At 35.3% G+C, this 25090-nt stretch overlaps 1 protein-coding gene across 1 annotated transcript in view; it reads right to left on the reverse strand.

Moving 5' to 3' along the window:
• The window catches only part of LOC150089539 (syntaxin-6-like), a 140800-nt gene that overhangs the window by 24145 nt on the left and 91565 nt on the right, over nucleotides 1-25090 (reverse strand). The window contains exons 5-7 of the mRNA XM_090368656.1: nucleotides 13283-13387; nucleotides 9688-9788; nucleotides 863-987 (exon numbers count right to left, since the gene is read on the reverse strand). Of these exons, the coding sequence (XP_090224782.1) occupies nucleotides 863-987; nucleotides 9688-9788; nucleotides 13283-13387 (331 nt within the window). The remainder of the gene's footprint in view (nucleotides 1-862; nucleotides 988-9687; nucleotides 9789-13282; nucleotides 13388-25090) is intronic.

Below are 25090 nucleotides of genomic sequence, written 5' to 3' on the forward strand. Positions count from 1 at the left end.
TAGACAACTAATGTTTGAAAGCATACTTACTGATAAATAATCCCATGGCTGTATTTTAATATGAAATATGCATGTTGCCAGAGATATTTAATTTCTAGTGCAGTGTGGACATTAGATAACCTCCTGTTTTTAATGAAAAATCTTGGTTTTTATGAAAACAATCCTGTTTGCCTGTTTTGGTAAAAAAAAACTAGTTTCCTCCTACTTACAGTTACCTCGTCTCTAGTCAAAAGTTTACAGCTATGCAGTAACACAGAGTGCTGTATCAGTTTTAGAATTAGAACCATTAGAGAACAGTTTAAGTACAAACTACATGCAGTTGTTTTTGTGCATTGACTGAAGTGGTTATTGTATGATGGTAAGTACAGCTGATATAGCAGTTATATAGAATTTTCCCTAGGTAATAACAAAAGGGACTACATCTGGGATTTAAAGACAACTTTGTGTTCTGTCTGAACAGAAGTTATTGATTTAGAATTTGGAAAAAGATATAATGCAGCCTAATGCATCGGAGTTTACTTTTCTTCCTTCTTGAGATGAAGAATTAAATTAAAATCAATATACAAAAAAGTAGGATGGCATACATACATATATTAGGGATTGGAGCAACAGTATTTAGGTTGACTGATTGATTTCTTTCAAGTTAGCTGAATCAAGTAGAAGACCCTGGTCCTCTTCTGTTCCAGGAGGTAATAATTTTTTTTTGTATATCATATTTGGGCCACTACTATAGTTCACCGATTAAAGTTAATTATTTAATTCTGCCTCTAAAGAAGGAAGTGAATTGTGTTGGACTATGTTATAATATCATTTTCCAAAAGAATGCAATTTAATGAAAAGAAGGCAGAAGAAAGTTACGTACTTTTAGTATAATTTCCATCTGTCAGCTTACCGTGAGACAGGTGTAACAGTTTGGTTATTCTCTTTATTGGACTGTCTGGTTCTACTTCTGTCCCATTACCTTCATGTTCAACTCCATCCAACATTCTAATTAAAATGGAAAATATAAGCTAGCAATCAGTTTTATCTGCAATTATTGACTAAAATGCACATCTAATGCATGACAGCCAAAAGTTCTGGTCACCACTAATTACATCTTCATGAAAGGAAAACTCCCTTCATTATATAATAATATTAAATTATTCATTTTAAGTTTTTTTTTTTATTTATTTATTCCACTATATTCACAAACAAGGTATAAAATGCTGTACTGAATAACATATCTTTTATCATTATTTTAATTATAAAGACAATTAAGGGAGGGAAACAATGTATTAAAGTTGGCCACAATAAAGAGCACTAAATATACAAATTAATTTGTTATACAGGGTGATTCAATGAAGATATGGCATGACTTCAGGAGTTGATTTCTGAGGAAATTTTTAGCTAAAGTGCATGTAAAGTTGTTTCTCCTGGTCCAATTCTGATCAATTACAGAGATGTGGCTGTAAATTTAAACTCGGGAGAAACAAAGCAATTATAAGCAATATAACATAAAAATAGGCATATAAACATAACTGATAGTGTTGATTTATTTATTCAGGATAGTTAGTCTGTGTTTATAGATATGTACTCTAAACCATAAGTATGCATGTATGGTGGTTAAAGTAGATTCTCAAAAACACCACCTTCGATATCAGTGCATTTCGCTGCTCATGTGTGAATTGCATAGCTGTTCACTAAGCTCATAATGGCTGTCTCTTATGCCAGTCACAGCATTCATTATGTGATCAAGTAATGCATCTAGTGGTTGCACTTTAGTATGATATTTACAAGGTCTTTCACCCATCCCCCACAAACAAAAATCTGAGGGGTTTAGGCCCAGTAACCTAAGTGGCCAATTTTTGGGACCACTGTGAACAAGACTTTACATGGGGAACTGGTCATTGAGCTGAGTTGTTTGTTATTTTGGTTTTTAGGAGCATCAGCAACTAAGACCATATTGCCTTAGTTGCTGATGATTAGACCCTGGTCTAATCAAGAGCATGTGCTACGCACTGCTGCTCCTGCCCACCTGGCTACAGAGGCACCTTGAGCTGAGTAACTGCTGCATGGAAACAACGAGTTCCATCATGTTGAAAGTACATTTTATATAGTGTAGCCAAAGGTACATCTTCTAACAGTTGCAGCAATTTGTTTTGTAAAAATTGTAGATAGACCTATCTAGTGAGACTATCCTCAAAAATAAATGGACCAATCAACTGATCATAGAGGATTCCATGATCACATTAAAAATTAATCGGTACTGAAAATTACTCTTCACAGTGACATGGGAATTCTTTTGTGACTAAACATAGGAATTTTGTGTTGCTGATGCCATCTTGGGTGAACAGAGCTTCATCACTGAATAGGATGTAATGATGCAAATGGCAATTGTCATTTGGCCATTACAAAATTGCTGCTGTCATGCAGGATCCATAGGTTTAAGGTGTTGAATATGTTGCACGTAATATGGATACATGCCTTCTTTGTAGAAAGTTCTCCATGCTCTTGACTGGGAAACACTGAAAAGCATGAATATCCTTTGTACACTAGCAAAAAGTGTATGCTGTACTTCCTCAATGTTCTCTTGCTCAGTCACATCTTGTTGAACTGCACACCCATACAGGATGTGAAAGCTGGGAAGTGAACTGGGATCTTTTAATTTTTGGAAAACTCAGCTAATACCTTGTCAATTTGGAACTCTACAATTCAGAAAACTGTCACTGGTATTCAGCAACAGTAGCAACATTTCTATCACAAAATCCATAAACATATACCAGATTAGCATATTCGGCACTAGTAAAAGGAAAAACACTGTGCACAAAAGGCTACATCTGATCAAGGTCACATGGGCACACAAGTTGTGAATGCGATTCTGAATGGTTTGCTGAGAACTTATGAACATGACATAACTCTGTAATTATTCAGAATTGGACCCATTTTCACACGAACTTTTTTTTTTTTTTTTTTTTTTTTTACTGAAAATTGTCTTAGAAATTAGCTCTTAAAGTTATGCCATATCTTTATGAATCACCCTCTGTATACTGAGAAAAAGAACATCTTCATGGTGGAAAAGATAGATAAAAAGTAATTGTTGAATATCAAAAGTTACAGTTAGTATGAGACATAAATATAGAAATTTGGATATAAATTATATAACAAATATGATTGAACTTTCTTTTTTTTTTTTTTTTTTTTTTTTTTCATATAATAGCCCAGATCCACAGTACAAACTTCATTAGGAATTATCTTGAAATTAAGTTTCTTTGTAAATATCAAATGTGAGAAGATGATTATATGACTGTCCTTGCACTTTCTATAAAAAGAAGGGTTTTAATTTAGATCTAATACTTTTATAATGTGTTTATTTTTATATATATATATATATATATATATATATATATATATATATATATATATATATATATATATATGACTGGTATTCTTGCTTTTCTTCCATTGTACAGGTAGGACCCTTTTTATGTTAGGTTCCCGCAAAACAGGGTCATAAAATGAAAAGTGGAAAACAAGACCAAATTATAATGTAATTGAATGAGATAGGTTCCAAAATTCCCAAATTTTTCCAAGTATGCACTAATATTTCTGTTCTTTATAAATAAAGTATTTTAAACATTTAATGCATGTTTTATTTAAACTTATATATAAAATAATTAATAAAATAAAATTTTATTTTGGTCCTGTGGAGTCATCATTTGAGTACGCATTTACTCAAGTGATGACTCCACTACCCTTTTCGTCCACATTAAAAACTAAATCAGGGTGGTAGTTGCCTTCATCTATTAAGTGTTTAAATTCAGAAGGATACTCTTCCACCACTGCAGTGTCAGCACTAACATCCTCACTAGACACTTTCACATTGTGAATTTTACAATTTTTAAACTGATGAAACCACCCTTTGCTGGATGTAAATGTTTCAGTGCTACTAGACTCACATATTTCGTCAAATAACAACTTTTGTCTTGTCCAGAATTACCTCCTGTGTAACAGGAATGTTATTTTGGTTCATATCATCAACCCACAACAATAACAATTTCTCCATTTTTTCCATTGTCTCACTGCATGAATAAGTTGTTCTGGAGGATGACACACTTGTTATCCCTGTGTGTGCACGTGCTTTATTTTATAAAAACTGTTCATAATCATTGATACAGTAGAAGGTGCTAAACTCAATGCCTTACACACATCCAGCTGATGCTCACCAGACTCCATGTGACGATCACATCCATTTTCTCCTTAATTGTTAGTGTTTTACACTCTTTTTGTCCCCCCAGCACAGAAACTGTCCTAAGCTTAGAGCTCATGGTTACACAAAAATTATTATTAATGAGAAATAACACTGTGTAACCCATTAACAATTGAGGGAAAATTCACAATGAAACGAACATGGCACACTAAATGTAAACAAAGAACACCGGGGGCTCACATCTGGTGAGTATGGGCTCGGCACACCCAAGGTCCTGAGCTGGATATCATCATTCTTCTCTTTCTTGATGATTCCCTTCTACTTTTGTCTCTCTCTCTCTCTCTCTCTCTCTCTCTCTCTCTCTCTGGGTAACTTGGGAATTTTTTTTTTTCTCCTGTTGCAACATAAGCCTCTGGCTTCCTTGCACCATATGGCTATTAATAATAATAACTCTTGGCGTAGCTATCATTCCACCCACAATGCACCATGAAAAACAAAATAAACACCTAGTGCATGTTTGGACTTGCAGGTGTTACTGCAATGTGTTACTTAGTTGTGATTTTTTTTTTTTTTTTTTTTGTTATTTTCAAATTTTTCAGGTAATATTTTGAAACAGCTGTTAGTGTGAAAAGTTGTAAAATGGACCATCGTAAAACGGGACTTACCTGTATAATATTTAACTGTTTATAGCAGACTTCAAAGCTGTGTGTACAAGGTAGTCCTCTACCCATCTTGTGAAATGTGCATTTGCCATAGCATAGTGCTTGGATTATTTTTTACTGAACTATCGGTAAAGGCTGGTTTGAAAATAAACTACCCAGAAAAGTTATTCTAGTCTGCAAGAACTTTTGTGGATAATGCTCTGAGGCATCTACAAAATCCAAAATATTTGTCTGAAGCCAAGGTTAAGAGCATTTTCATTGTATCTAGCACAAGTACATCGTGTTTCCAACCCATGGGGTCGATGCAAATTGAGACTCACTAAATTGGAACAATAATCACAAATTTCAAGTACTATAAACCAGTGGTGGCAAACATTTTCCAGTGCAACTAGTGAAACTGAAGGGGGGGATAGAAAGACCCAAATCAATTTAAATACTTTGACATCCTTAAAGTTATAAATATCAAATTCAACCACTATGCTACCCCCTTTCCCCCAAAGGTGGTACAGTTGTTATGATCACCATCCTCATACACTATGTGGAAAGTCTTGAGTTCAAATACTGTCCATTATTGTGAGAAACTTTTATTTTATTTGCCCAGCAAGCACTTTTTTTTTTTTCTTTTCTTTTATGAAAGGCATATAGAGAAAACTATGCCCAGAAATATAGCTAGGGAAGGATGTTACGTGGCTGTTTTCCATTAATATAATTACTATATTTAATAACCACTCTTATACCACATGAAATTAATAATATAGTTTATTAAGCTTATAACCCAAACCACTAAACATTTAAGATGACTTTCCAGGCATCTCACCAATATCCATCAGACCATGCTGTTAGGGGTAGAAAAATAGAATACACATTAGGTTCTGGTAGCATCATCAAACAGGAGTCTGTCAGCAGGTAAGAATTTATCTGTATGTATTTACTTATTTTTAATCTCTGTTTTCTATTGTAACCAAAATGGAAATTTAACCCAAAATACTTTAGACTTAAAATTCACAAGTAATAATTATTGGAATATAATTCAAGTTGTAACCCTTTCTATTTTTATACCCCCAACAGCATGTTCTAATAACGGGTATCGGCAAGGTGCCTGAAATTTCACCTTAAATACATGGTGGTTTGGGCTATAAGCTTAATAAACTATATTATTAATTTCACGTGGTATAAGAGTGGTTTTTAAACATAGTAAGTAATTTTTATGGCCAGAAAGTTGCAGTAGTAATTTCGTAGGATTTGAAAAAAAACTGTAGATCAAAACTCAAGCTGATACTGTGCAACTACAAAGTTAGACTCTGGGTAATTGGTGAAAGATGAAAAAAAAATTGATTGAATCACGTGAGAAGAGCTGAATGAGCTCTTCTTTGAAAACTAAGAGCTAATTCAGCTGGATAAACTGCAACCACAAGAAGGGAAGTAGAAACATTTTCTAATATGAGAAAATGTTTTAAAGCAGAATATTCCAAATCATAAGCATTTAGGGACAATAAAAGCAATTATTCAAACAAATGATCCATTTCTTAAATGAAATGATAAAGTTAGGAAAAATTATGAGAATCTGCTGAAAACTCCACAAATTAATTATCAAGAAGATGTGCAAGGCTCAAGGGGTAGAATTTTTTTCAGCCTGGTCTGTACTTCTTAACAGAAGAGACTGCTTCTACAGGGATGGGATACACTTAAATAGAAAGGGTGCAAGAATATTTGCTGATGCTATAGAGGCAGTATTAGGTGGGTCAGAAAACTGCTAGCTTGGGGGGGGATACGAGGACTAATAGATTAACAGTAGCCACTGGCAGAGGTGAAAGTGATTCTTGCACTTCTTCTATTGGAATGAGCAGCAGCTTGGAAAATAAGATGCAGGATATTTCAGAGACTGCTGGGAGTCATTGAGGTACAAGTAAACACATGAGTTGTGTTAGGGTAGCTAAGAAAAAGAACAGGTGCATGTATACTTGCGTGTACACCAATGCTAGGAGTTTGGTAAATAAATTTGATGAATTTGAGGTATTGCTCAAAGCATCAAAGGCGGATATTGTTGGGATATCAGAGACGTGGTGTCACACAGATATAAGTAATGCAGAACTGGAATTTGGGGAGTACAAAGTCTACAGAAAGGATAGACAGGATAGGAAGGGAGGAGGAGGTTATGCTATTAGTTAAGAAACGCATAAAATCCAAGGAAGTGAAGCCAGTCGACATCGCCGAACAGTGCAGTGTCGAGTCAGTTTGGTGTGACATAAGCATTGGGAGATCAAAACTGGGAGTAGGAGTGTGCTATAGGCCTAATGAATCTGATGAGTATAATAAGAAACTGTACAGGGAAATAAAATGGGCCAGTAAATCAGAGTCTTAATGATGGGGAATTTTAATTTCCCAGATATTGACTGGAATTTGTGGGTTGGTCACTCACACACTAGCAAGGCTTTTGCGGATTTATTGGATGATTGTTTTCTAAATCAGCATGTTCGGGAGGCAACTAGAGGGAGCAATACTCTTGATTTGATCATCAGTAGTGATTCTTCATGCATTAAGAATCTGCAGATACAGGAACCACTAGGTGGCAGTGATCACAGTGTGCTGAAGTGGGATTTACTCAAGGAGGTAACTACCATCAGGGGTAAAGGGAAGGGTTATTGCTTTTGTAAAGGAGACTACGATGGTCTGAGACGGTATTTAAATTCTATACAGTGGGACCAACTGATGATGTTACCAACAGCAAACTCAAAACGGGAAGCATTCAAAGAACTTATCTTGGAAGCTACTAGGCTTTACATACCAACTAAGAGTTATTGTTCAAGGTTCAGGCCTAAATGGATGTCAGATGAACTAATGAGACATATGGCAGAGAAGAAAAATGCATGGGATACATATAAATTAACATGTGACACAGAAGCCTATGATAGATATAAGTTGATCTGTAACCAAGTTACAAAGGAGGTTAGGCGGGCGAAGGCAGATTACGAGAAATCTTTGGCAAGGGATGCAAAGAAAAACAGCAAGGAGTTCTTTACTTATGTAAACTCTAGAAGGAAGGGGATGAATCAGATTGGTCCACTTGATATCGATGGTTCAACTGTTCATGATCCTGCTCAGGTAGCTAACAAACTAAATCAATATTTTGCATCTACATTCACACATGAAGAGTTATTCAGGAAGGGGAATGCCATAGATGAAGTAAACACTGGCAGTGAGCTAGATGATGTTGTAATAATTGAGTAAAGTGGAGGAGAAATTGTTGAAGATAAATACAAAAAGGCACCTGGGGTGGATGGGATCTATCCAGTTATATTAAAGGAGGCAGCAAAGGAAGTAAGCAATCCGTTAGCCATAATTATGAGAGCTTCCTTGGACTCAGGGGAGGTACCCACAGACCGGGAGATGTGCAAATGTAACCCCAATTCACAAAGGAGGATCAAAGGCTGACACAAGTAATTATAGACCTGTGAGTTTAACTTCTGTTCCGGTAAAATTAATGGAGGCACTGGTTAAAGAAGCACTGCAGGATCATCTAGACAAGACTTCAGTTATAGCTTGGACACAGCATGGTTTTGTTAAGGGGAAGTCTTTCCTGACCAATCTGATTAGATACTATGATGTAGTCACAAAAGAATTGGATGCAGGGAATAACTATGATATTATATACTTAGATCTTAGAAAGGTTTTTGATACTGTTGACTGCTGCACAAATTGGAGCAGTGTGGCATTGGAGGCAAATTGCTGCTATGGATAAGGGGGTGGTTGAGGGGGAGAAGACAGAGAGTGGTAATCAATGGACACTGCTCATCGTGGACTAATGTTATTAGTGGAGTTCCTCAGGGTTCAGTGTTGGGTCCATTATTGTTTTCTGTATTTATAAATGATATTGATGATGGTAAATCAAGCTTAATGTCCAAGTTTGCAGATGATACAAAGGTTGACAGGGTTGTCAATGACACTACTGACACTATGCTGCTGCAACAGGATCTGGAAAGGTTGAGCAGATGGGCTGAGAGGTGGCAAATGAAGTTTAACATTGACAAATGTAAAGTACTACATATGGGAAACAGCAACCCCAGAGCAACGTATCAACTCTGTGGTACTACACTGACAGTGGTACAGAATGAAAAGGACCTGGGGTAATTGTGCAGACAGATATGAAGTTCTCTGAGCAGTGCAGACAGGCTGCAAGAGTAGCTCATGGTGTCTTCTCAATGATATATACAGGAATTTTTCTAGCAGGGATAGGGAGGTGATTATTCCCTTGTATAAGGCAATGGTCAGGCCACACCTTGAGTACTGTATACAGATCTGGAGGCCTCATTTCAAGAAGGATGTAGAGCTGCTGGAACGAGTACAGAGAAGGGCAACAAGGTTAGCGAACGGAACGAAGAGTTGCTCCTACGAAGAAAGGCTTAAGTTTTGCAAATTACAGTGTCTGGAGACTAGGCACTGGCGAGGTGATCTGATAGAGGTGTATACAAAGCCTTGAATGGTTTGAGCATGCTCAATGCTGATGGGATACTGCCTCTTGCTCAGAATAATCACCTGAGAGGGCATAAATTCAAATTGAGGAAAGACAGATGTAGGATAGACGTGTGGAAATTTGCCTTTAGCCAACAGGTAGTTGGTTGGTGGAACAGACTTCCATCCCTTGTCGTGGAAGTTGATAGCCTAAATAAATTTAAGGCTCAGCTGGACAGGTATTTCGAACAAACAGACGGGTGAAGTGGATGTGGGTTTTTTTTTTTTTTTTTTGGCTGATGCTGCATAAGCTTGCTTTCTTGCATCATATGCCTCTACTAATGCTAATGCAAGTTTTTTCTGTTATTTTTTTCTTACAAAAATACTTACACTACTTGTTCCTCAACTGTACTTCCAGTCGGACTTCTCAAAGGTTTTCCCATATCTGTACTATTTTGTAGCCTTACTGATTCTTCGCTGACAGGAGAAATCTAAAAAGATATTTTAATAAAAATAATTTTTTTTGTAAACAATACATAACATTTATTTATAATAAATCTCACCATCAGTTTAAAACAGTTTTGTTTCTATTGATGCCAGAAGCTTCAGCCAAAAATTAAACTCACTAAAATACACACATCTGTTATATGAAATTAAAATAATTAAAAATCAGCTACAAACAATATACTTTTTTCAGTAACATCACAAGTTGTGCCAATATATAAAGTGTGACATTTAATAATCTTGAAACAGACAATTTTAACCTGTTCTCATTGTAATACCAGCCTTATAAAAGCAAATTATATTTGCTAATTGGAATTGTATATTTTTAATTAAATTTTTAAAATGGAATCTCCACTGATATACCACTCAATTCTTTTTGAGAAGAATATTTTCTCAAGTGATCACACAGAACATTGTGTGTATTGTGGGAGTAGAACTAAGAAATAGTCTGGCACTTTGCACTTGGATATCATTATTTTAAGAATATAATGAACACAGGCAAGTACAAAGATGAATGGCTTCACAATGACTTTCCTATTGCTGGCTAGCATGTGCTTGAAATTCTGAAATGACATAAATTGTACATTTTAAAATACTTAAAGCACGAGCAATTTTGCATATTTCACATTGAAATCAGAGTAGGCAATCAGATTAATTGGAATCGGACAAGGTCACTACATCAGAGTAGGCAATCAGATTCATTGGACAAGGTCTTCCATTAACAAATCCATGCTGTGATTGCCATATACCTGCATTCCTGTCAAAATATCCTGCATTACTTCTTTGAACACTTGTCAAAGTGTTATTAATGTTCTGCCAATTCTAGTTAAACATTTAACTAAAGACAGCCAAGGTACACACTTTCTTTAAAATGTTTACTTTAGTGGCTTGCATTAATTGAACCTGTTTAAATCTATCTTTCCTTTTGGCACTACTTTCTAGAGTAGTAAATATCCATTACTTTAACCAAGAAGAAATGCAGTATCCTTTTTACAAATTTATGATATGACAAGGAAAGACCATTATCAAGTGCTCAATTTCATTTACCTTGCCACTTCAGTTTTTAGGCCTACTACAACAGCATAATCAACAATAAGTGCAAGGCTGCTTTTTAAAAAGGAATCCCACACACTTTCAGGTTGTTCAAAAAAAGGTACCCAACATTGTAACCCTGTAGAGTTACCTTCCAATACTAGCAATAAGAGAGATGCTTTCAATTCTATGATTTCTTTTATTAGGAAAGGTCCTCATAATGGTATAGCTTCAAATCACTTTGTCTGTAGCAATCAAAAACTGCACATTTTTCAGATCCACCACTGCCTCTTTCCCTATCTGTGCAATCTCACTAACAATGCCTGGTGTTTTTATTCTTTGACAACCCTATTTTAGCATTAGCATTAGTAGAGGCATATGATGCAAGAAAGCAAGCTTATTCAGCATCAGCCAAAATAAAAGAAAAAAAAAAAAAAAAAAAAAACAACCACTACTCCCATTTCACCCCTCAATTCGTTCGAAATACCTGTCCAGCTGAGCCTTAAATTTGTTTAGGCTATCAACTTCAACAACAAGCGATGGAAGTCTATTCCACAAACCAACTGCCCGCTGGCTAAAGGCGAATTTCCGCACATCTATCCGACATCCGTCCTTCCTCAATTTGAATTTATGCCCTCTCAGGTGATTATTCTGAGCAAGAGGAAGAATTCCATCGGCATTGAGCATGCTCAAGCCATTCAAAGCCTTGTACACCTCTATCAGATCACCTCGGCGATGCCTAGTCTCCAGGCTCTGTAATTTGCAAAACTTAAGCCTTTCTTCGTAAGAGCAACCCTTTGTTCCATTCACTAATCTTGTTGCCCTTCTCTGTACTCGTTCCAGCAGCTCTACATCCTTCTTGAAATGAGGCCTCCAGACCTGTATACAGTACTCAAGGTGTGGCCTGACCAATGCCTTATACAAGGGAATAATCACATCCCTGTCCCTGCTAGAAAAATTCCTGTATATCATTGACAAGATTTTTCTTGCTATTTGCCATCAGGTGTGTTTTTTATTTCTAAAAAACACACCTGAATGATCAGTACAACTCACACTTTAGAGAAAGCTTTATGTTCTATGACGTTGTCATTGTAAATAAATAAATAATTATTTATAGATGCAAATAAATATTCAGCATGTATGACAACAACATCGCTATGAAATGCCACATCTATTTTGGCATCGATCTCTGTGCACTGCATCTTTTCTTATGTTTGCATAGGACTAAATGCAACAGGGCATAATATTTTTAAGAGTTAATTATCAATATAATATAGGTGTAAAAACACCATGGACAACTCTTAAAGGAAAAAACTACAATAGTAGTGTAAAGGGAATCATTTCAACTGTATCACATATTGTGCTCATCTTTCACAACAAGTTACCATGTATTGCACTAACTCGAATAAGTAACACTCCACTAATAGAAAAGACTATTATTACTTATTCTCAGTGGGAAACACCATCCAGACAGCACAGTTTCAAGGCTTGTTGGCCTTTCATCGATGAGCACAATATGAGATACAGTTGAAATGATGCCCTTTACACTATTATCGTAGTTTTTTCCTTTAAGAGTTGTCTATGGTGTTTTTACACCTATATTATATAGATAATTATAACTCTTAAAAATATTATGCCCTGTTGCATTTAGTCTTACTTAAACATTATCACATACACCTTTTGGCATCTCTCATATTGTGGGATTATCTTCACCACTGGGTTGTGAAGGATGAGCACAATATGAGATACAGTTGAAATGATGCCCTTTTACACTACTATCATAGTTTTTTCCTTTAAGAGTTGTCTATGGTATTTTTACACCTATATTATATATTTATGTTTGCAAATACCTGATTACATTGAGTTTCCTTTTTTGAAATTTAAAAATCAGAACACCCAAAACAAATTTTTTGGCCTGAGTAATTTAATGATTACCTTGCATACTGTCTACATACAGAACACAAGGCAATAAATTTGCTACCTTTCCCAAATTTTATACATGTGGAAAATCTTGCATGTCTTCTGAAATTCCCATATGCCTTTGACATCTTATTGAAAGACATTTTAACTGGTTTTGCAGCACACAAGTATAATAAATTGGTTGTACATTACAGAGAGCAATTCTGTTATCCTGCATTGCAATTTTACAATAAAGACTAACACATCTAAGCCAATTTGTTAAAAATGAGCAGAAATTCACAAAATTAAAAAATTCAGATTTTAGTTTCACTATTTTTTGGAAAAAGGACTAAGGAAAACTATGTTGCAAAAATGACAGAGACAAACTGTTATAAATTATATTATGGCAAAATGGAGAAGGGGTCAAATAAAAAAAAAAAAAAAAAAAAGAATGTTTTTTCACTGTAAACCCGAAAGGTCGACAATTATGTTTGTATAAACTGAACTGATTACATCTTAAAATGAAGATACATCACATTTACAAACTAACCTCCTGATGTTGCTGTTGAAGCTGAGAAAAATGATGATCTGGACTTTCTGCTTCATTCTGCAACCTTGTATATCTTGTATTTCCAGGACCAGAAGTTAGAATACTCTAGAAGTATTTTCAAATTTTAAATATTATATAAAATATCAATTTATTATGCAAATATTATCAACACACAGGTCCTAGTATTCTTGTTCTTATATGTGTTCTTCACAAATTTTTAAAGGTTCAAATTACAGAGTTTTAAAAGATATTTTTCCATATACAGTTGTGCCTCCGTATCCGCTGATTCAGTTATTCACGGTTAACCACAGAAAAAAAAAACGAAAAAACTTAACATGTATTACTCGCATGATGCTTCCCTTTATTTTTTACGATGTAGATCTTAAATTGAATAGCTTCCCTTTATTTTTTACAATGTTGCATATGGTTTGGTCACCAACATTATAATGGTTCCGTAGCCGAGTGGGCCTCCGTAGCCGAGTGGGCAGGAGCGGGAGTGCAGTAGCACACGCTCTTTGAGTAGACCGGGGTTCAAACCCCTGACTGCTGAATACGGTCGATCTGCCAACCCGCCCTGGACCAGCGTGGCAGATTATGGTCCATTTCCCTCAGCATGAATTGTTGAGGAGGCTTCCATCCTGTAGTGGGTTGATAATGGCTGCACTTTACTTTTACTTTTATTATAATGGTTCATTAGAGATTTAACAAATGCAGTTTTCAAACTTTTGGATAATTTCAAGTTTTTTTTGTTTAATTTGAAAGCACAACTCTTGCGTTTGCCCATCATTTTCGTGATTTATAAACAAAAAAAAAAAAAAAATTCCGACATCCCTGACATAAATAATGAAACAAAATTTGTCCTTTTTGCGGTGCGATGGAACACAACAATCGACGTGATGCACTAAATAAAACTAAACATTTGGTCACTTTTTTTTTTTTTTTTTTGAGCAGTAGGTGTGAAGACAGCGGGGACTGCAAGATAGGTATATTAATCTCCCAATGACAACTTATAACGTCGGTTCTTGTCGCTTATTTACGACTTGCAAAATATGTTTATACCTATTTTAGTTATTACTTGAATTATGATTTCTGGGGGGTTTTTTTGGTTTTTTTTTTTTTATTTGGAATCTTAAAGTGTCCCGGTTAATCTAATCCCAGTAAATCGAGTCTGCTGTAATTTATAATTTATTATTACCGTATTTAATGTTGGTAATGTCTTACTGTGTGTTTAATTTATCACTTAAACTTTATTATACGTGTGTACGTACAAGAAAATCACGTTACATATAGGGTCAGCAGGTGTTCACTCATATCCGCGGTTTCGGCCATCTACAGTAGGTCTTGGAACGTATCCCCCGTGGATACGGGAGTCTTACTGTATACATTGTTTCACCATAAAATAAATAAAAAAATCTATGCTGCCTTAAAATGCCTACGGATTTATTTATTTTTTTTTTTTTTTTTGTAAACTGGATATCAGTACACAAGCAAATTCATTAAAATTAAATATACTACATCCTTTCTTTCTATTTTTAATTGATATGAATGTATAAATTCAAAATCTTTCCTGGAAGTATTATTAACAAAGACACTATATGGCTATACATCCTGAGTATTTTACATGTTTTACTTAATCATATACATAATTTTACCTATTTTTATGGTGGAAAATTCCAAATACAAAAACATGTTAAGGTGTTAGATGAAATTTATCAAGCTGGGTGGAATATGTAGAAAAACTGACATCAAATTAAGCATTTGATACTTTTCACCTTTTTGATTTACTTTTATTCCTTCAAAATTTACATTATTTTTTAGTTCACCTTTGTAAAAGAGCACATACAATATAAACAAAACCTTTCAATGTTTTGGCATGTGAGCATTTAAAGGATAACAGAGTGGCTGTGAAGCGTTATCATCGTAACATCTCCTAAGATTTGTTTTTCATTTATTTCCTGCTGTGCATTCCACTATGGTTTGAAAAAGATGGAAATGGGTAGATGTTTTTGGAATTACAATTGTGGCTGCATGAACAATACATTCTGTGAAGGATGTCACTGCATTACTGAGAGGCTCCTGGATGACTAGTAATGTCAAACTCTGTCAGATGTTGGAAGGCATTCCACAATCAGAATGATCAACTTTCCTCCATGATAACATATAAGGAAGTTGTCTTTCACTAAGCAATGAATTTATCACAGGGAAGTGAGCATTTCCATACAAGTTCCATCAGGGTGGTTAATGACAGAAATCAAAACATTCTACTGCAGCAGGACCTAGAAACATTGGACAGATGGGCTGAGAAGTGGCAACTGCAGTTTAACATTAATAAATACAAAATACTGCATTAACAGTAATCCCATTTGGGTGGTACCACATTCAAGGTGGTGGAGAACAAAATCAACAATTAGGGGTAATTGCACATTCCAGCATGGAATTCCCTGAGCAATGCAGACAGGGTTCCTTGCAAATGCCTAGTTTCCATGCACTGCGATTTGCAGAAACAGTCTTTAGTGGTAAGAGCCCTGTATTCTTGACTAGTCTTCTCTACATCCTTCTCTCATATTGCATGCTCTTCACAGTAACCTTTTAATTGATAATGCTTCGATAATATCCAATCTCCTATTGAGTTAAAAGATGCTCATTATGAGCTTATTGGTCATTACATTGTGTCAACACAATTTACTATACCTAATTAAAAGCTCCCAATGAAAGAGCGGTTTACTAATAAAGACATCTTTTCAATTAATGCTTCTCAAATTTTAGCAACCTCACTTTTCACTTTTTTCATCTAATTAGCATTATCATAGGCATATGATGCAAGAAAGCAAGATTATATAGCATCAATCAAATAAAAAAAAATAATAAAAAAAGACTCTTCCCATTTCACCTACCCATTCAAATACTTTAGTTCTGACTTGAACTTTAAGTAGTCTACCTCCACAACAACAGATGGAAATTTGTTTCTTCCAACTATCAACCACCTGCTGGCTAAAGGCAAATTTCTGCACATCTATTCTACAATTGTCTTTCTTCAATTTGAATTTATGTCCCCTCAGGTGAGTAATCTGAGCAAGAGAAAGAATTCCATCAGCATTGAGCTTGCTCAAACCATTAAGGCCTTATACACCTCGATCAGATCACCTCACAGGTGCTTAGTCTCCACCCTCTGCAATTTGCAGAACTTGAACCTTTCTTGGTAACGGCAACCCTTTGTTCCATTCGCCAATCTCTTTGCCCTTCTCTGTACTTGTCTTGGCGCAGTATAACCATGGTCGTTTTTGCACCAGTAAAATCAATCAATCTCTGTACTTGTTCCAGCAGCTCTACATCCTTACTAAAATGAGACCTCCAGACCTGTATGCAGTACTCAAGGTGTGGCCTGACCACTGCCTTATTCAAGGGGACATAACCTTCTTATCCCTGCTAGCAAAATTCCTGTATATCATTGACAAGAAACCATGAGCTACCCTTGCAGCGTGTCTGCACTGCTCAGTAAACTTCGTATCTGACTGCACAATGGCACAACTGACTGCACAACTATCCCAGGGGCTCACATCTGGTGAGTATGGGCTTGGCACACCCAGGGTCCTGAGCTGGATATCATCATTCTTCTCCTTCTTGGTGATTCCTTTCTACTTCTCTCTCTTTCTCTCAGGGTAATAGGGAAATTTTTTTTTTTTTTTGGCCGGTGCAGCATAAGCCTCAGGCTTCCTTGCACCATATGGCTAATAATAATAATAATAATAATAATAATAATGTCCTTTTCATTCTCCACTACCCTGAGTGTAATACCACACATTTGGTATGTTACTCTGGGTTCACTGCTACCCATATGCAGTACTTTGCATTTGTCAATGTTAAACTTCAGATGCCACCTCTCAGCCCATTTGCTCAACGTTTCTAGATCCTGTTGCAGTAGCGTACCGTCCTTACTGTCATTAACAACTCTACCAACCTTCATATCGTCTGCAAACTTAAACATTAAGCCTGATATATACCATCATCAATATCATTGATAAATACAGAAAACAACAATAGGCCCCACACGGTCCTCTGGGAACTCCACTAATAACATTATTCCATGAAGAGCAGTATCATTTGATTACCACTCTGTCTTCTCTCACCCAACCATCCCTTTATCCATAGCAACAACTTGACCTTAATGCCACACTGTTACACTTTGTACAGCAGTCTCTTATGTACAACAGTATCAAAAGCTTTCCTGAAATCCAAGCATACAATATCAAAATTATATTTTTTTAAACAATTCAGTCCATTTGAGACCACATCGTGGTATCCAATCAAACTGATCAGACATAACAAACCCAATGTTGTGTCTGAAGTATAACTGCAGCCTTGTCTAGATGATCCTGCATTACTTGTTTTACTAGTTACTTCATTATTTTCCCCGGAACAGAAGTTAAACTAACAGGCCTGTGATTACACATGATCTCCCTTTTTGAATTGGCAATACAGTCACACATCTCAAGTACATGTAGCATCTCTCCTGAATCTAAGGATGCTCTCAAAATTATGGCTAAGGGTTTGCTTACTTCCTTTGCTATCTCCATTAATATAATTGGATAGCTCCCATCCACCCCCAAATGCCTTTCTTATGTTTAACTTCCACTTTCTTCACTCAATTATTACAAAATCATTTAGCTCCCTATTAGAGCTTGATAAACTTCTGGCCTGTAGTTCCCAAAAGAATTCCTCATGTCTAAATGCAGATGCAAAATGCTCATTTAGTTTGTCACCAACAATTGAACAATTGATATCAAATTGACCAATTTGATTCGTACTCTTCCTTCCAGAGTTTACATAAGTAAGAAGCCTTTACTGTTTTTCTTTGCGTCCCTTGTCAAAAGTTTCTTGTAATCTGCCCTCACTTGCCTAACCTCCTTTGTGACTTGCTTACAGACTGTGTTGCCTGATCATTTGTATGCATCCTAAGCATTTTAATTCTCTGCCACAAGTCTCATTAGTTTATATGAGATCCATTTAGGCTTAAGTCTTAAACAGTATTTCTTTGTTGGTATAAAAAAAACCCCTAGCAACTTCAATGATTAATTCATTGGAGCTGCTAGGTATCATCAGTTGCTCCCACTGTATGGAATTCAAAAGCTGTTTGAGTCCACTGTAGTCACCTTTACAAAAACAGAAACACTTCCCTTTACCCTTGACAGTAGTTACATCTTTAAGTAAATCCCACATCAATACACTGATCACTGCCACCTAGTGGTCTCTTTCATCTTCAAATTCTTAATACATGAATAATCAATACTGATAATCAGATCAAGAGTATTGCTCCCTCTTATTGCCTTTCTAACATGCTGCCGTAAAAAAATGGTCATTCAATAAATTTGCCAGTGTGTGTGTGTGTGTGTCCAACTCACAAGTTCCAGTCAATATTTGGAAAGTTAAAATCTTCCACAAGCCATTCTGATTTATTGGCCCACTATTTCTCTGTATGGTTGTTCATTGTACTCAGTCATTAGGCCTATATCACACTCCTACTTTCATTTTTGCTTTCCCAGTGTTTGTCACAAAAAACTGAATTAATACTGCACTGGTCACCCCATATCAATTGGATGCACTGCTTTAGATTTTAAACATTTCTTCACTATGAACATACCCCCCCCCGCTATCCTATCTGTCCTTTCTGTACACATTGTATTCCCCATATTCAAATTCTGCATTCCTTTTATCTGTGTGATACCACATATCTGATCCCAATAATGTCTGCATATTATGTCTTGACCAGCACTTCAAATTCATCACATTTATTTACTTTGCTCTTAGAATTTTGTGTGTACACGGAAGCATACAACCACCTGTTCTTACTCTTAGTTACCCTAACAGCCTATGTATTAACTTGTTCCATGATGACTCCCAGAAGTCCTTGTAATCCCTGGTACCTTGCTTTCCAGGTTGTTGCTCGTTCCAATAGCTGAGGGTGAATACACAGCCTAAATGCCTCAATAGCATCAGCAAATATTCTTATATCCTTTCTATTTAAGTGTATCCTGTCCAGAGATGTATTGCTAAAAAAAAAAAAAAAAAAAAAAAAAAAAAAAACACAGTACCGGAACGCTCTTCGATTAACTACAAATAGTTACCTACGCTTTTTTCATTTGCAAAAATAAATAAGTCAAAGATTAGAATATTTGTTCAGTATTTATAACTATTAAATAAAAATTTCAAAAGTAAAAAACAAAGACAAAAAATTTAAAAATCAGAAAAGAAAAAACAAAAACACAATAATATAAAAAATGCTGTTCAGAAGAATCATAGAAATTCCCATACAGGATCGATTACGTATTCTTGTGTGACTGCCCTTTTTGTTTTTGGTCAACAGCAGAATGATGAGACTGCAACCCCAAGTTTGGACATAAAAATTTGGATTCCATATTCTAATGGTGGACCGTGTAGTTTAATAAACAACAAACTTGCCACATGTTCGACAAGAATACGGGATCTTTTCTCAATTAATATTAAATTCATACTGCTGAAGCCACACTTGCATTCAGAAGAACTGCAAGCTATAATTTTGGAATAAGTTTTTAAATGTTCCAAATCTGTGGACTCGCTATGACCACCATTAGCTAAATAATCCCTGTAGGCATTCAAACGTTTTGTGAAAGATAAATTAAAACGTTTAACAGAGAAATTATTTCATTTTCTCCAAATCCAAGATCAATTTCAGATGGCCATTCGCTTGGTTCAAGAATTCACAACTCTTTTATAATGTCTAAAGTTGAAATTCCTTCAGTAAATTCAGTAGAATCTGTACTAACACTCAGCCTATGCTTCATATTATTAATAATACTGTTTAGAAATTGATTTCTATGAATTAATGTTACTTTGTTATTGTCCGTTAATGTTACTGAAAATAATTGCATTTTTTCCATAGCATCTGAGGCTTCTAGCAACTTTTTTTCCTTTTGAGGATCTTTTAAAAATTCCAAGTAGCGAATTTTATGAGGAATCAATTTGTCTGCATATACAAATCTCTTTTTTGCAATGACTGAAAGAATCAATAGCTCAAACAATACATCAGAGATAAATTTAGAACAAACTGTTTAGATGAAATTCGTTTATATAATCTGTTGAACATGGATTGTTCAGTTTTGTTTCGGTTGTTATCTTTAAGGGCATTTTCAAAATGATGGCATAAAGATGCAAAATTTTGCCAAACTGCTGATATGGTCCTAAAGGAGCTGGCCACCCACCTTACATTAAATACCTGTCCAATCCTTTTAATTTCTTTGCCGATGCTGGTAGCGCATGCTTCTATTTCTCTCTGGTTTTTTGGAGATTGACTGTACAAAGTGTACAGCTTGTCCATAAATATTTGTAAATGGTTAATTCTATGAACTTCTGATTTTGCATCTCCAACTGATAACTCAAGCCGATGGTTTAAACAATGCCATATGATCAAATTTGGATATTTTTCTAATAATTTATTTCCAACTCCAGATTTTCTGCCCAACATAACACTTGCCCTATCGCTCTTAAAAGAAATTAAATAGTGTTTTAAATAATTGTCGTAAAATCTGTATTTTTCAAGACATTTTAAGAGACACTTATCGTGAAAGCTGTTTGATCTGGCAATTCGATTAAATCAAGAAACAAGTAATGTGGATCCTTCATTTTATTGGTTTCACATTTTAAATAAATAATCAGAGTAGATTTCTTGCTTAGAGTGGTAGACTCATCAATGAGAATTGATAAGTTTTCACGTATGTCCACAATTTGTTAGCACAATTCTAATTTCATTTGCTTTGCAACCTGCTCTATTATATTAGTAGCACTTAATCTTGAATGCAAACCATGAGCAATAACAGTGCCATTCAATTCTTGAAGTTGTAACAACTCAAAATGATCAGAATATGGTTGATCTTGTTTCGCAATATAATATGCAGTTCTAAAAACCTTACAGGTGCTAGAAATTTCAGAGTCATTAATTTGATCAATTACCGCTTCTAAATATTGTTCATTTGCAGCTTGCAAGATTTTTTCAGCCTGTATATGTGAAGTACTTTTTGAATGTTCATAAATTTTCTTATGCAAAGATGTAAAAATTGTGCACTTCTGTCTTTGCCATAAGATGATACCACTACCAAACTCCATTCCTTTGAAATGTTAACTCCCTGCATTTTAGACAGCCCTAATTTTTTTTACCGCAGCACAATTCAAACATCCTCATTTACCAGCATCACATGCAAGCCAAGGATATGCTTTTTTCTTCTCAGTCCAATGTCAGCATTCCAAACACGGGGCCAATTAAATTTTAATTCTGTGTCACTGTTTCTCTCATCTTTAGATCTTGATATAAAAGAAGAGGTCATGTTGTTATCATTTCCACATGTTTGTACATTTTCTTGCACAGTTTTCAGTTTTTTTTCAAGAAATCTAATGTTGTTTGCTTGTGTTTTTCGCTCATTTTGTATGTAATGAAAATTTCTTCTTTTAATTTTTAAAAGACTGAAATTACATAAATTTAAATTTATATATTTAATCCCGCAAAAATTAATTTTTACCTTAGAAGAAACAGCAATAAATAAATTAATTAATCTAAATACTAGAGATCGGTCAAACTCACATGTACACATATATAATATTATATATATAATACATATATGAATGACAAAAAAAAAAAAAAAAAAAAAAAAAATCCTGTACATAGTTCTCCAGAAGACTATATGATCACGTCACATCGACTGTACAGTAACTGAATCATACTTTAGACTCACGGTTCATAGAACAACCAGTTCTAGCGTTCAGCTCATGGTGAATCAAAATGCAGCACTTGCACCATCACAGTATATCTCATTTGTTGGATCTCTTCATCTAACACATTGTACTTTAGTAAGAAACGTTCAAGTTTCATTGAGAAATTTATATTTTTGTTTTTAAATTAATTTTAAAGGTTACTATTAATATATATTTTTAGTAGCAATGGGCAAAATAGATATTATTTCTTCCTCCCCTTTGATTATGCCATTGTTTCATATTAGGTGTATAAATTTAATGATTTTCTATTATGACATTTAGAAAAAAATGTACTGGAACATTGTTCCAGACCGAATACACCACTGATCCTGTTCCTGTAGAAGCAGTAGTCTCTCCTGTTACTAAGCACAGACCATGCTGAGAAAAATTCTACACCATGAGCCTTGTACGATCTCTCCAGGGCTGAATTGACTGACAATGCTCTCATCATATACTCCCTCCTATCGTGTCTGAGCAGAATTGCAGACACTTTCAAATTTAACTTTTGACTCTTTTCAACATTGACCTGTGCTTGTCAAGATTTCTTATTCCTAATGTCATTAGTGCCAATGTGTACAACAATATCACCTTTTGTGCCTTAAAAAGATGACATCTGCTGTATAACATCCTCAACTTTTGCCCCTGGCAGACATACCCTTGTCCTCTTTCACCTATCCATTTTGTATAGTATATTTCACATTTTCCTGACAATGGAGTCACTGATAACTACTAGCTCCTGTGGGACCAGCACATTCCACCTTGGGCAATTGCTGCTGTGTTGCCTGATGATCAAGTGCAAGCTCTGGCATTGATATGGGCAGCTGGGAGTTTGATGGGGCCCCCAATTTAAATCCTTTGAGGGCATCCACCCTGTTCATCAAGCTCTCATGAAGGCACATAACAATGCTGAGTTGGCACCTAATATCTTGTAATAGCTTTACTTTCTGAAATTTTACTCTTTCAGAAAGATTTGTCAAGTTATGCCATATTTAATTAAAACTGGACAGGTAAAAATCCAACAAGTATTAGTTTTTCCACATCACATAGGCAATCAATATACCTTATATTGTAGTTGAAGCATTAGATGTTATTATGCTTTTTGCTGTGCACTGATTGGAGGAAAGAATGTGCAATAATGCAGATTAGCAGAAATTAAATGCTGCTAGTTTGCACATAAGTCAATGATTTTTGTTAACAACAGACATCAGATAATATGCACTGAAAATGGGTAACACATGCATACCAATAGGGAATAAAATATACAAATATATGAGGTGTGGCAACAAAATTCCTGGACTGGTGCAATAAAAAGAACACAACGTGAAAGAGCTCAAAAATAGTTTTATTTTTATTCAAAATAATCACCACCTGACTGAATGTACTAATTACACCATTCTAAAAGTTTCTAAAATGAGTCGGTGAAAGCATCCAAAGAGATGTTCAGTTAGCAATTATTTTCTTTATGTCCTCAACATCCTGAAATCTTTCCTTTGAGGGCAGTTTTTACCTTAAGTAGAAGAAAAAGCCTGCTAGTGATAGATCAGGAGAGTATGATGGATGGTTTATCTGTACAATGCCACGTTTTGTTAAAAATGCTTTCAAGTGCAAAATGGACAGTAGCATTGTCAAGTAACAAGAACCAGCTGCCTTTCTCTCAAAATTGTGGCCTCACCAGGAAATGTGCTACAATAGTTTTTGAAGCACCTGTGCATGGAATGCAATACTGACTCTCTCTCTTCATGTATAAATTCTTTAACAACACCTGCTTGTCAAAAAAAAAAAAAAAAAAAATGATCAACATTGTCTTGACCCTGGACTTCTCTCTCTCTCTCCCCTTCATGTATAAATTCCTTAACACCTGCTTGTCAAAAAAAAAAAAAAAATGATCAACATTGTCTTGACCCTGGACTTCTGTAAATGAAACACCCAAACCTTTCTCCAGTGACAATAGTCAAGGAAATTAGGATTGGCTTGAAAAGTCTGGATGAAGTCTTCACATGATGACAGTCTTCTTTATTTTCCTTATCCATGAGGTTGTGTAGCATAAATTTTGCACGGACCCTCCTTTTCCATAAATCTTCATGCTGAATTTAATGAATCATCTACCTATTCATATCCAGTTCGTGAGCCATCATTCTGAGGGTCAAATGACATTCTCTAACCACAATTTGAATGTAGAGTCAGTTTGGTGTGACATCAGCACAGGAAAAACAAAAATGAGAGTAGGACTGTACTATAAACATTATGTCTGAGATGAGTATAACAAACAAGTATACAGAGAAATAGAGTGGGCCAGTATAACAAAATATCTTGTAATGGGGATTTAACTTGCCAGATATTGACTGGAACTTGTGGGTTGGTTACACACACCAACACGACTTTTATGGATTTACTGGATGACTGTTTCTACAGCAGCATGTCAGAGAGGCAACAAGAGGAAACAATACTCTTGGTTTGCTTATCAGCAGTGAATTTTCTAGTATTAAGAATCTGCAGGTAAAAGACCCATTGGGAGGCAGTGATCATAGTATACCAATACTGGATTTACTTAATGGCATAACTACTGTCAATGGTAAAAGGAAGTACTTTTGCTTTCATAAAGGTGAATATAGTGGTCTCAGACAGTCTTTAAATTCCATGCAGTGGGGCAAACTAATGATGTTACCAACAGCAAATTCCAAGCATGAAGAATTCAGGAAAGTAATCGAAAGTAAAAATCCACAAAGAAATACTGTTAAAGGCTTAGGCCTAAATAGATGTCAGATAAACTTATGAGATTTAAGGCAGAGAAGAATGGGATGCATATAAATTATCAGGTGATAAAGAAGCTTATGGTAGATATAAACTAGTCTGTAATCAAGTCATAAAGGTCAGTCAAGTGAAGGCAGATTAAGCGGTCTCAAGAAAAGGCTCATTTACTTAACAAACCCATGCTGTGTCTAAATTATTACTGTAAGCTTGTCTAGATAATCCTGCAATGCTTCTTTAACCAGTGATTCCATTATTTTTCCCAGAACAAAAGTTAAACTA

Source organism: Mastigoproctus giganteus, chromosome 2 (assembly GCF_048544385.1).
Source record: "Mastigoproctus giganteus isolate SK-2022 chromosome 2, ASM4854438v1, whole genome shotgun sequence".
Lineage (NCBI taxonomy): Eukaryota > Metazoa > Arthropoda > Arachnida > Uropygi > Thelyphonidae > Mastigoproctus > Mastigoproctus giganteus.